We start from the raw sequence: 11673 nt of genomic DNA on the forward strand, positions 1-11673 counted from the left end.
CCTCTCCCCCTCTTCCCCTCTCCCTCTTCTTCTCTTTCTCTCCCACTCTCCCACTTTTGCTTCTCCTGTGAGGTATGCCAGATGAAGAATGTGCCAGGCAGAGGGCAAGAAAGTGGAGTTGGGATTATGCTGCACTCTAGCTGTAGAACCTTGGATAGCATTGACTTCCCTTGGGCCTCAGTTTCCTCACCTCTGAAAAGGAAGATAACTTCTAATCTGCCACCTCAGAAGACTGTACAGATCACCTGGAACAATGGTTATGAAAGTACTATGTCACACATATCCACGAGGGGGTGCGTGCTTAGGCAGGCACAAAGGTTGCACATTGCAAAGAAAAACAGGTCCCGGCCCCAGCCCTGAAGTAGAGGAAGCAAGATTTAATAGCACAAAAGCCACCACTGAGGGAGATCTCATCAGGTGCCAGCACTGAACTGTGAACTTTACCCATCATCTATTAGTAACAAAGTTACATCTCTTGGTTCACTAACTCCTCATGACAACCTTGTGAGGTGGGAGCAGATATTGTCATTATTTAGCCCTGTTTTATACTCAAAACTGACAGAGATGAAGAAAATTGCCAGAGGTCACACAGCTAGGAAGCTGAAAAGTAGGGATCCAGGCCACGATTTGTCTGATTCCAGAGTTTAACCCCTTCTCTCTCCACTTACTCATCTCTGTAAATGACCTCAAAGACACGCAAGAGTCTGATAATAAATGACTCAGCCCACTAGCAGGAGAGCTCTGAGGAACAGACAGATAGCTGTGGAATGAATGACCCTCCAGCCAGCAGAGCACAGGAGGGAGAAGGTCCTCCAGGATAATAGGAGCAAGACACGGCACCAACTGTGGACCATGAAGGACTCGGGAGGCCCTGGCATCTGAGGACACGTTCCTTAGCTGATCTTAGGTGACTGTCGCTCCCTTCAAATTATCTGCACTGGTTTTGATCTGATTCTAACACCCCAGTGCTGGAGTGTAGGAAGTGGAAAGGGGTTTGTCCTGGATTTGCTTCCCTATGGATGGTCCTTCTCCACCACACCCCGACTTTCCACACACCTCCAATCTCCCACCAGGGGAAATGGAGAGGAATCTAAGCTTCAGTGAAGAGTGCTTGGTTGCTCCCTCCTTCGAGTCTCTTCCTGCCCCTACCCTCTGCCCAGTCCCAGCTCACATCTCCTCCTAGGGCTCCCTTGCTACCCCACCTCTAACCTACCTTCACCAGAATGTACTTCCTAACTTCGATACAGGCTGTACATCTTTAATCTGAAAATCCAAACTCTGAAATGCTCCAAAATGTGAAACTTTATGAGTGGTGACTGATGCCATAAGTAGAAAATCCCACACCTGACCTCAGTGATTTGACAGGTCACAGTCAGAATGTAGATGCACTAAAAGTATTGTACAAAGTTACCTTCAGACTGTGTGTATAAGGCATATATGAAACAGAAGGGTTCCCATCCCCAGTATACCTCATTATGTATATACAAATATTCCAAAAAGTCAAAACCTGAGACATTTTTGGTCTCAAGTGTTTTGGATAAAGAATGTTCAACCTGCAGGATGTTGTTCCAGGCTACCCACAAAATAATGCCCAAGCTCCTTGGCATGACTGGCAAGGGCCTTCCAGAGATTGGAATGCTCCACCTCCCACCACAGCTGGTACCAGCATACCCACTGCTTCATCTCCTTACTTGTAACATCCCTGCCTTTGACTTGCTGAAACCCTTCCCAGCCCCACCCTGGAGAAAATATGTCCCCCCTCAGCTGGACCAGCTCAGATGCACCTCTTCGGCAAACATGTCTCTCTTGCTGGCTCCATTTAGACACCACCTGCATTAGCGGTGCACTCAATCCACTTCTGTCCTGGGTGGGGGCAACTGTATGCTCCCTGAGGTGTCACAAGCATAACAACATGCTTGTGAGCATAACAACATACTTGTAGAGTCAGAGAGCCAGGGTTCAGCACCTGCTCTGCTCCTCCCACTGCCAGCTGCAGGACTCTGCCCAGAACACTTCATTTCTCCACATCTCAGGCTCTTCCTCTCTGTGAGTTGCAGATGTGACATGGAGCAGGTAAAGTGCAAACAAGCTGGCACATATGAAGTGCCTGGCAGAGGGGCAAACACATGGGTGGTGTTTAACTTTTCATCACAGGACCCCCTTAAACACACACACACACTGGAACATGAGCAGCAAAGGTGCTCAGTGTGTGGTGGGTGCACTTGAAGGAGCTCAGACGGTGGTGCAGGAGAAACTTGGGAAAGCCATGGCTGCTGGGGAAGCAGGGAAGAAGATGCCACTGAAACAGCAAGACTCTGAGAGATGGGCAATCAGGGCAAGATTTCTGTAGAAGTGCTGCCTTTTAAACTGGAGTTAAAAAAAAAAATTCTTAGCCAGACACAGTAGCATAGGTTTGTAATCTCAGCTACTCAGGAGGCTGAGGTAGGAGAATGGCAAGTTCAAGGGCAACTTGGTGACTTACCCTGTCCTCTGGGTTTCAAAAGAAAAAAAAACTCTTATTAAAGCATGATGTCCATACAGAGAAATACGTAAGTCATAAGTGCACCACACAATGAGCTTCTAGAGAATGAACATTCCCATCCAGACAGCACCCAGACCAAGAAACAAAACATTTCCAGAAGTCCAGAAGCTTCTCTGGACTTCCCTTTCTCCAAGGGAACCACTTTCCTCACCTACAATGGCAAAAATGGGTTCTACTAGGTGTGGAGTTTGTGCAGGTAGAACCACATGGCATATACTCTTTGGGACTCACTTAACAGCATATTGGTCAGCCATATTATGAGGATAGTTGTGCTGTCTCTTTGCTGAGTACTGTTTTCTTGTATGACTGCCACAATCAAGTTATCCCTTCTACAGTTGGTGGGCATTTGGGTTGTTTTTGGCTAAGTTGGCATTTGAAGAAGATGGGAAACCATGGTTGACAGAGGGCAGAGTAGTCCAGATGGGGAAGTGTCCAGAGTAAGAGCGTGGAGGCAGGTCTTATGAAAGGCTAAGCATTATCTGGCATCCAGTGATGGATTGCTGGCTCAGGCAATGTTTTAAGCACTCTGTGTACTCACTCATTGAATCCTCACAATAGCCCTGTGAGGTAGACACTTTGGTCTCCATTTTACTGATGAGAAAATAGCAGTCTAGAGAAGTTACATAACTTACCTAGCTTTACATAGCTAGGCAGTGGCAGAAACCACCATGGACAGCCTTGCAGTCGATGTCAAATGCAGCTTAGGTTCAGAAAGGTTCAATACATTATCTAAGGTCTCACACCCCAGAGCTGAACTCAGCAATGTCTGATGCCAGAAATGTAGCTCTTTCCATGAGGCTCACATGCTCCCTTTAGACTTGGAAAAATGACTAGCAGCATATGGTACTAGCTCATCTGCGTACATGACTGCCAGCAAGTCCTCACCCCAAAGGAAGGCCAGGCAGAAACTGAACTGGGTCAAGGGTGTCAACTTATTCCTTGGGTGATCACCCCAGGGTCACCAAAAGGCAGTAGGGATATTGGGACTGCTCCTAAAGTTGGAGGTAGGTCTAGGAAAAGGCCACTCTGGGTGGACTCTCATCCTCAGTTACCCAAACAATATGTGTCCGTCCTTTCCATCTCCCTGACTGAGGAGCAGCCAGCTGATCCTGAGCCCCAGCACCACCTCCATGGACCTTTTCGATTATCTTCTGCTTTGGGCAAAAGCTGAGACCGAAGGGCCTTTACACAAGGGCCTGGAAGCCAAAGGTCCCGCTTCCCAGTCCCCAGACTGCAAATTAATGACAGGAAAGGCCTAGAGAAAGAGCTGCGATTAGTGAGAAGCCCAGCCATGAGTTTACTCTTCCCTAACAAAGCCTACTCCTGGCCCCACGCCTGCCCTTCTGCTCACTTTCCAACCTTACCAGTCGCTGGGGCTTCAAGGGCAACTTTCAGCCTCCTGGTCTACAGACCAGGCTAAGGGGTGGCAGAAGGAAGGCCACAATAGGATCCATCAGTCTATAAATAGCACCCCAGCCTGCACTTGTTGGGCCCAGGCCAGCTCAGTGCCCACCCTCTCTCTGTTCCCTCTATTCCATGTAATTAGAGGAGGAAGTTATCCAGGCAGCTGCATCCTACCATACAAGAGGAGGAAATAAATGGAAGGTGGAGGACAGAGGGGAAAGAAAGGGCCAAAGAAGGAAAGAATAATGGGAGGGGAAAACTGAGGAAGGAAGGTGGAAGAAATGCATGGGAACCACAGCAGTCACCCTACGGTCATACTTTCCTTCTGTACACCCACTCACAGTCCCCTTTTCTAAGTCCTCAAGGTAGCAGAGAGGAGGTTTTCTGACCTAAACTGCTGGCACCGCAGTCATGTGGCCACAGTGATGTTTATGACTGCTTGGCCTGACCACTGACCTAATTTCTGGTCAACTACCTCTAGGAATGTGTGGCCCCTGACCCCAATTACCAACTTCACTTTGGTCAAGACCCAGCAAACGTATTAGACCGCTGCACTGCAGTCCTCAAGAGATGGGACCAATTGTGTGTGTGTTGGGGGACAGGTAATACTGTCCCTGACCTGGGGGTTAGGCACTGGACCCCCCCCACCTTGAGTAGGAAAGAGGATGTGAAACCTTCAGCTTTGTGTGGCTTCGGTTTCTCAAGCCCTTATCTCAGGCGTCCCCAGTCTATCCAGCTCAATCTGTCTGGCCATCTGTGAACTCTGGTTCCTGTGTGTATCTTCTGGTCCTGACTGTTTATCGTGATGCAGGCTAAGCCTCAACTTCTTGTGACTACAGCCTGCCCCTTTACCTGCCTTGCCCTGGTTTCTGGCTGCTATCTTATTATGTGCATGCGCATAAAGAAAGCTAGTTTCCTAAACAAGCTCCTTTCCAATCCCATCAACACAACCAACAGGTCAGGCCTGAAAGTCCAAACACCCACGAACTTCAACAGTCACCAACTCATCACATTCATAACTAAGATTAAAAGCTGAGCTGAATAAAGAGAAAATGGAAGCTTTCTTGAATTAAATAAACCCAATCATTTATGCACAGACCTGTGAGTACCTTTAGCGAGTAAGACTCTACTGTGGTTTTTCTAAAAAGCATAATACCAGATCCTGCTGGCTTTGGGTAAGACTGCCTTAATCTTACAAGTTCATCAGGCTGGAGGCCCCAGTATGTTTCCTCCAATTACTGTGACTACAGACCAGGCTTGGTGCAGGTCCAGATTATGGAGGCCAGAGCCATGAGTGGGAGGGATTTGTTCTCAGTTAACTTCTGATGAAATTCTTGCATGTGCTGAGGGGTACATTTAGTCTGACTCATTCAGTCTTTCACTGCGGGTTTTTTGGACTGAACTTCAAATACTGAAAGAAATTTGCACTTAGTTTAGGACCTGATTGAGGTCTAAGGCTTCTGAGATCTGGAGCTTGGCCTGTGGCCCAGGATAAGGTGAAGAACAAGATAAAACCACTCAGCTCTGAGGACATCTTGACATTTCACCTCTTTATCCCTGGGCCCTTGTGTGTGTGTGTGTGTGTGTGTGTGTGTGTGTGTGTGTGTGTGTGCTCCCACGCACACATATGAGGGGCACATTGGGAGGGGAGAATAGATCGACCTCACGCAGCTATTTTAGCACCACTGATTGCAACAAAATTGTTTCTTCCAGCTCTCCCTTCAGCGCTCTAGCAGCTTCAAGGATTTTGCCAAATCCAAACCCAGCTCTCCTGTGGTGAGCGAGAAGGAATTTAATCTGGATGATAATGTGAGTTTCAGAATATCCTCTGGGTCCTGGCTACAGGCCCCTGGTGGGGAGTGGAGGTGGGAAGGAGGGGTAGAGGAACTGCTAGGATTGTCGGGCAAGGTCTCCTTTAACAGAAGGCCTGCCTCGTGCACACCAAAGTTCTGGGCCCCAAGCACTCACCTGCATTCCTTTCTATTACAAATTAAATAACAAATTAATTATAAACAAATTGACCTGAGGACAGAACTGGGTCTAAGGAAAAAGAAGAAGGTGCCTCAATTCTAACCCCCTTCCAGCCTCTGCCATGACCCAAAAGACTTCTTTTTACTTCAAGTACTGGACCCAAGCAAGGTCACCAGGGTCCCTGGACCTCCTCTTTTGTTGTCACAGATTCCAGAAGATGACTCAGGTGTTCCTACCCCAGAGGATGCTGGGAAAAGTGGCAAAAAGCTGGGGAAGAAGTGGAGAGCAGTGATTTCCCGAACCATGAACAGGAAGATGGGCAAGATGATGGTGAAGGCCCTGTCAGAGGAGATGGTGAGGCCTGGGGACCTGTAGGGGCACACTGGTGGATATAAGGGTGAGGATGACCATGTGGATAGCCACTGCTCAGGCCTGAAGGCCCTGTTCAGTGCAAGTAGAAAGGTCATATGGGAGGAAGAGCACACCATCAACCATGGATACAGCAGCCAGGCTGAGGGTTCAGAAGACTGGCTGGGAAAGGCAAGGTCTTTGAGGAGGGATGGAAATTTGGGCAACAGAAGCTTCCAGTGAAGACAGGGATGCGAGAGGTGCAGCTGAAGGGGACAGATGAGATGGACTGCCTGAGGCAAATCCATGCACCTCAAAGCTTTGCTTGGAGCTAGCCCCTGGGATTGGGAAGGCCCAATTCTTAGGGGATATAAAGAAAAATAAACATACTCCTCCACTTATGAGGGGCTATGTTCTGATAAACCAATCATAAGTTAAATGCCATAAATAAAAAAGATGGGGTTGTATCTTGATAAATGTATCATAAGTTGAAAACACTGTAGGTGAAAAGTGCATTGACTATCCCAGCACTCTGGGAGGCTCAGGCCAAGTTTAAGAGCAGCGCAGGTGACTAGTGATTCAGCAAGGCACTATCTCAAAATTTAAAAAATTAGAGACGGTCTAGGGGTGTACCTCAGTGCTATAGCCCTGGGTTCAATCTCCAGTACTGCAAAGACAAAAAAAAAAAAAAAAAAAAAAAAAAAAAAAAAAAAAGGAAGAAGAAGAAGAAAAGCAGTGAATACCCCTAACCTAAAGAACATCAGAACTTATAGCAACACAGCCTACTGTAGAGTGTTGATTGTTTCTCCTCATGAACTTGGTGATGGCTAGGAGCTGTGGCTGCCCAGCACCAGAGAGAATCATTCCCCATAGTGCCAACCTGGGAAAAGATCCAAATTCAAAACTGGAAGTGTGGTTTCTACTGAATGTGTGTCACTTTCACATCATTGTAAAGTCCTGAGATTATAAATTGAACCATAGTTAAATTGCGAGATCACAGACAAAATTGAGAAGGCTGGCTTCAGCTCAAGAGGAAGGTGGCAGAGCAGTGGCACAGACACAGCCATAATAGCTTACAGCACACAGTGAGTCTGGTGTGCTTGTAGCTCTTAGAGGAGGCACCAACCTGTAGTGTGCTGGACTCAGTTTATGAGAGCAGTTGGTTAAACTGTCAGGAATTTTGCAAGCTGGTTGTTTAATACAAACATTATTTTTAAAATTATATGTGTATAATTAAATAAATTCTATTTAAAACAAGGGTGATCCCATAAATCTTCAGAATTCATCACACCTGTTCCACCTATCTGTCGTTAAGGATATTTGCATCTATCGTATCTGTGGAGTTGAAATATCCTAGCTATCTCCTCCTCCCACCACTTGTCTGGTGACATCACAGTGGTAACCTGATGTTGGCTATGGTGTGGATATATACAACACAAAAATTGGCAAATCACGGAGGCTTTTATTCTTTAAGAGCCAGGTGTTAAAAAGCATCACTCTGAGATACAGTGAGCTGCACAAAGCTGAGTCAGGCTGAGCTGGTTGTGGGCTCCTGTGGGCCCTGGCTGAGTGACTCTTCATCTGCAAACTCAGGCCAACCATATCACTTATCTCCAAGAATCACCCTGAGGATTAAGTGAAAGTCTGGCACATAGGAGCACAGGCAAGTGCAGTTTGCTCTCAGCAGCAGTGTCTGCTGGACTGGGCTATTCTGCATGTACATCAGCACTTGAAGGTGATGAAGCATATTCACCCAGCACCCGGGTGAGCCTCATTCCAGGAGGTAGGCAGGACAGAGACTGTCAACTAGGGTTCAAAGAGTGTCACTGGGCCTGCAGGTAGCAGAGCGGAAGTTTGAGCCAAGCCCTAGCTCAGTTCTGCTGCTACCTCAGCGAGGCTGCTCAGGGCTTCCTGCCTACCCTCCCTACAGGGAGACACGCTGGAGGAGGGCTCAGCCTCCCCAACATCTCCAGATTGCAGCCTGGACAGCCCTGGTCCTGAGAAAATGGCCCTAGCCTTTGCTGAGCAGGAGGAGCATGCACTCCCAGTGCTCAGCCGCCAGCCATCAACGGGTGAGTAGAGTAGGTGGGGAGCCACCTGCCAAGTCTGGAAGAAAGGATGGAGCAGTGACATGCCAGTGGGCTGTCTGGGAGGGGGTGGTAAGAAAAATGTCTCCTGTCTGCCTGCTGGAAGCTTTCCCAGGCCTCAAGGAACTGATACTATCATTCTCACTCCATTGGTGTGGAAACTGAGGCTTGGGGAGGATAAGTGACTTGCTCAAGGCGGCCCAGTGTTGAGCTCAGCTCTTCCCTAGAGGAGCGTCCCCTTACTGTCCCCAGGCCCTGGAGGGGGCCACAGGCAGAGTAAGAGCCTCATTGCCCTCTTGGACCAGTATATGTCCCCACCCTTCCATGGGCAGGTAGACCTTGGACCTCTGAAACCCCAGGCAGGGGTGCCAAGTATAGGTTCTCTAGCTTTGAATCAGCCTCTTAGACCCCAGACCTTCTTTGGTTGGCTGAGCTCAGGGCACTACTTGGCATCTTCTAGAAGTCTGGGGACTGGACAAGAGGTACCCTACTTGGAGGGGCTGAGGTACCAGCCTGCAGCCCTGAGGAGGCACTGCTTTTCTTGTCCCTCAGACCCATTCCAAGTTTCTCCCTCTGGCTCCACAGACACTTCTCTGCCACTCCCAAAGTCACTTAAAATGCCCATCACCCTGCCCTTCCCAAGGAGAACACTCACCTGAGTTTCTGACTGGGTCATTGTAACCAAGCATTGAATCTTATTAAGTAGAGAAAGTAAAATATTAATACAAGTGTGGCTTGCTGGGGTGGGGGACCCAGTTCCACCACGTGTAAGATGAGAGGCCTCAACAGATCACTTGGCACGGCTGGCCTTTAGTTTCCTCATCTGTTCAGCCGTGTTGGCCCAATTGTACCCCCGAGCCCTCCCCATTTGCCCACTCTTTGGTCTTTGAGCTGTCTGTCCTGTTGCCAACTGTTTTCACTATCTGAGGTCCCAGAGGTGAAGTTGCGCTTCTCCAGGGTGGCTGAAGAGATGGGTCCCAAATCACTCAGCAGAGTGCAGCCTTCCTCCCTAGCATGTACCCTTGGAACGTTTAGAGGGCTCCCTGGAAAGTGCCTGCTGGGCACTGCCAGCTGTCCTGGAACAAAGGTAATTCTCCTCCCTGCCCAATCTCCTACAGGCAGTGAGCTCTATAGTCCCAGCACAGGCTCTGGCAGCTTTGGGGAGGAATCACCTGCCCCACTGTACATAGGACCCTTCTGTGGCCGAGCTCGAGTCCACACCGACTTCACTCCCAGCCCCTATGACCACGATTCACTGAAACTGCAGGTAAGGTTGGCATCCAGACTCCTCCAGAGCCTGGCGGGCTGCAGCCATAAAGGAGACTAGACTGACCCAGGGTTTAAGACAGAATCAGGAGAGGCCAAGTAACTCCCTCTTCTCCTCTCTCCTCCTCTCCCCCTACAGAAAGGAGATGTGATCCAGATCATTGAAAAGCCACCTGTGGGCACATGGCTGGGCCTTCTCAATGGCAAGCTGGGCTCTTTCAAATTTATCTACGTGGATGTGCTGCCTGAGGAGGCTGTGGGGCCTGCCCGCCCCAGCCGTCGACAGAGCAAGGGCAAAAGGCCCAAACCCAAGACTCTGCATGAGTTGCTGGAGCGCATTGGCCTGGAGGTTTGAGCTTGGACCTACACTTGTTTCTCAGATCAGGGGAGGCACACTTGCCACTGGGGTGGGGGCTGGGGAATGACAGCTATTGGTGGGGGTGCGGATTCTAGGTAGGGGTGGCTTATAAGCAGCAGTGTCAGTGACCAGCCTCTGTCCCCAGGAGCACACATCCACCCTGCTTCTCAATGGCTACCAGACACTGGAAGACTTCAAAGAGCTACGGGAAACACACCTCAATGAACTGAACATCACGGACCCACAACACCGGGCCAAGCTGCTCACGGCCGCAGAGCTGCTGCTGGACTACGACAGTGAGTGGCCTTAGGAGCAGGGGGATGGACATACATGCTGTTGGCATTTCAGAGAACAAATGCTTGCTTGGTCCTGCCCCCTGACCACACACTATCCTGGAGCACCTCTGCAGTAGGAAGACACTTTGCACACTTGATTTTGAGTCTCAGGGAGTTTGTGGGAGTAAGGGGTTGTAGAGGTTTTCAGGGTCCACACCATTTTGGATCAAAGGGAAGCCTTAAGGCGAGAGAAGGTAAGGCATTTATGTGAAGCCCCAAAGCTGGGTAATACAGCCTGAGTTTAAACCAGGTTGCCAAGATTCAAGCTCAGTGCTGGAGAAGTTGAAGCCCTCAGGCCACCACGGAGTAGCTTGCAAACAACTCTCACCTGCTTCTAAGCTGGAAGTGGTGAGAAGAGGAGGGTGGTGGAAGAGTCAGAGGGCCCAAATGCCTCCAGGAGACTTCCCAGGGTTCCTAACCCTGCCAAGGGCCTCCCCAGGGCTTCTGGCCCCACATTCTCTCTTCCTCCCCCACCCTGGCAGCTGGCAGCGAGGAGGCTGAAGAGGGTGCTGAGAGCAGCCATGAGCCAGTGGTGCACACAGTGTCGGAACCCAAGGTGGACATCCCGCGTGACTCCGGCTGCTTCGAGGGCTCCGAGAGCGGGCGTGATGAGGTGGAGCTGGCAGGCACTGAGGAGCAGCTGCAGGGCCTCTCCCTGGCTGGGGCACCTTGAGGTAGAGGCTGGGCCTGAGCTACAGAGGCCACAGGGATAAAAGGCCTGGGCCCAGAGGACAGTGCAATGCCTGGCCCTGCTTTCCAGGGTCACTTAAGGTCACAGGCCTGGCCAGAGCCCTATAGGCTCAGCTGGAGTGGACAAAGGGCCACCCAAAGGCACATCCTACCTGCCGGATCCCTCCCTCTTCCAATGACTGACAGCACAGCCCTCCTGGTACCATCCACTCCCCCAGGTCATAGCCATAGCAAGTGGGACATGGAGGGAAGAAAGCTGTGTATACCATATGTTCCTCCTCCCTAACTTGCTTAGAGGCTTGGCTGCCCAATCACTATGAGACTTAAACCAAGTACCTTCCTCTCTCTGGGCTTTGTACTTGTTCGAACAGACTGAGCAGTCACTGAGAACTTTCCTGGCCAGCTCTGACATTCTGTGATTTTAAATGTCTGCTCTTCTGCTACTTGCGGCCTGGTAGAGCAGTGGGGCTTACTGGGGAGGCTGGAGAGGCCTCAGGCTTCCAAGTGAAATGGCTCTTCCTGCTTATCCATTTCACACCTTCCCTCATGGCTCAGGCTGAGTTGCAACTTCCTCCAGTTTAAAACAATGCCTATACCTCATACAATGTGTGCACCCTTCCTGTCCTGGCTCTCTCAAATTAGACTTCCCAGTGGTATACCTGGCCTCCAAAG

The 11673-nt window shown here is 49.7% G+C and overlaps 1 protein-coding gene across 1 annotated transcript in view; it reads left to right on the forward strand.

Moving 5' to 3' along the window:
• Sash3 (SAM and SH3 domain containing 3) overlaps window positions 1–11077 on the forward strand; it is a 13425-nt gene extending 2348 nt beyond the window's left edge. The window contains exons 2-8 of the mRNA XM_010608011.3: window positions 5660–5755; window positions 6125–6271; window positions 8196–8337; window positions 9471–9619; window positions 9758–9967; window positions 10122–10272; window positions 10794–11077. Of these exons, the coding sequence (XP_010606313.1) occupies window positions 5660–5755; window positions 6125–6271; window positions 8196–8337; window positions 9471–9619; window positions 9758–9967; window positions 10122–10272; window positions 10794–10984 (1086 nt within the window). The 3' untranslated portion in view covers window positions 10985–11077. The remainder of the gene's footprint in view (window positions 1–5659; window positions 5756–6124; window positions 6272–8195; window positions 8338–9470; window positions 9620–9757; window positions 9968–10121; window positions 10273–10793) is intronic.
• The last annotated feature ends 596 nt before the right edge of the window (window positions 11078–11673 follow it).

The sequence above is a fragment of the Fukomys damarensis genome, unplaced genomic scaffold (genome assembly GCF_012274545.1).
Source record: "Fukomys damarensis isolate Sample0158 unplaced genomic scaffold, DMR_v1.0_HiC HiC_scaffold_39, whole genome shotgun sequence".
In the NCBI taxonomy this organism is placed as follows: domain Eukaryota; kingdom Metazoa; phylum Chordata; class Mammalia; order Rodentia; family Bathyergidae; genus Fukomys; species Fukomys damarensis.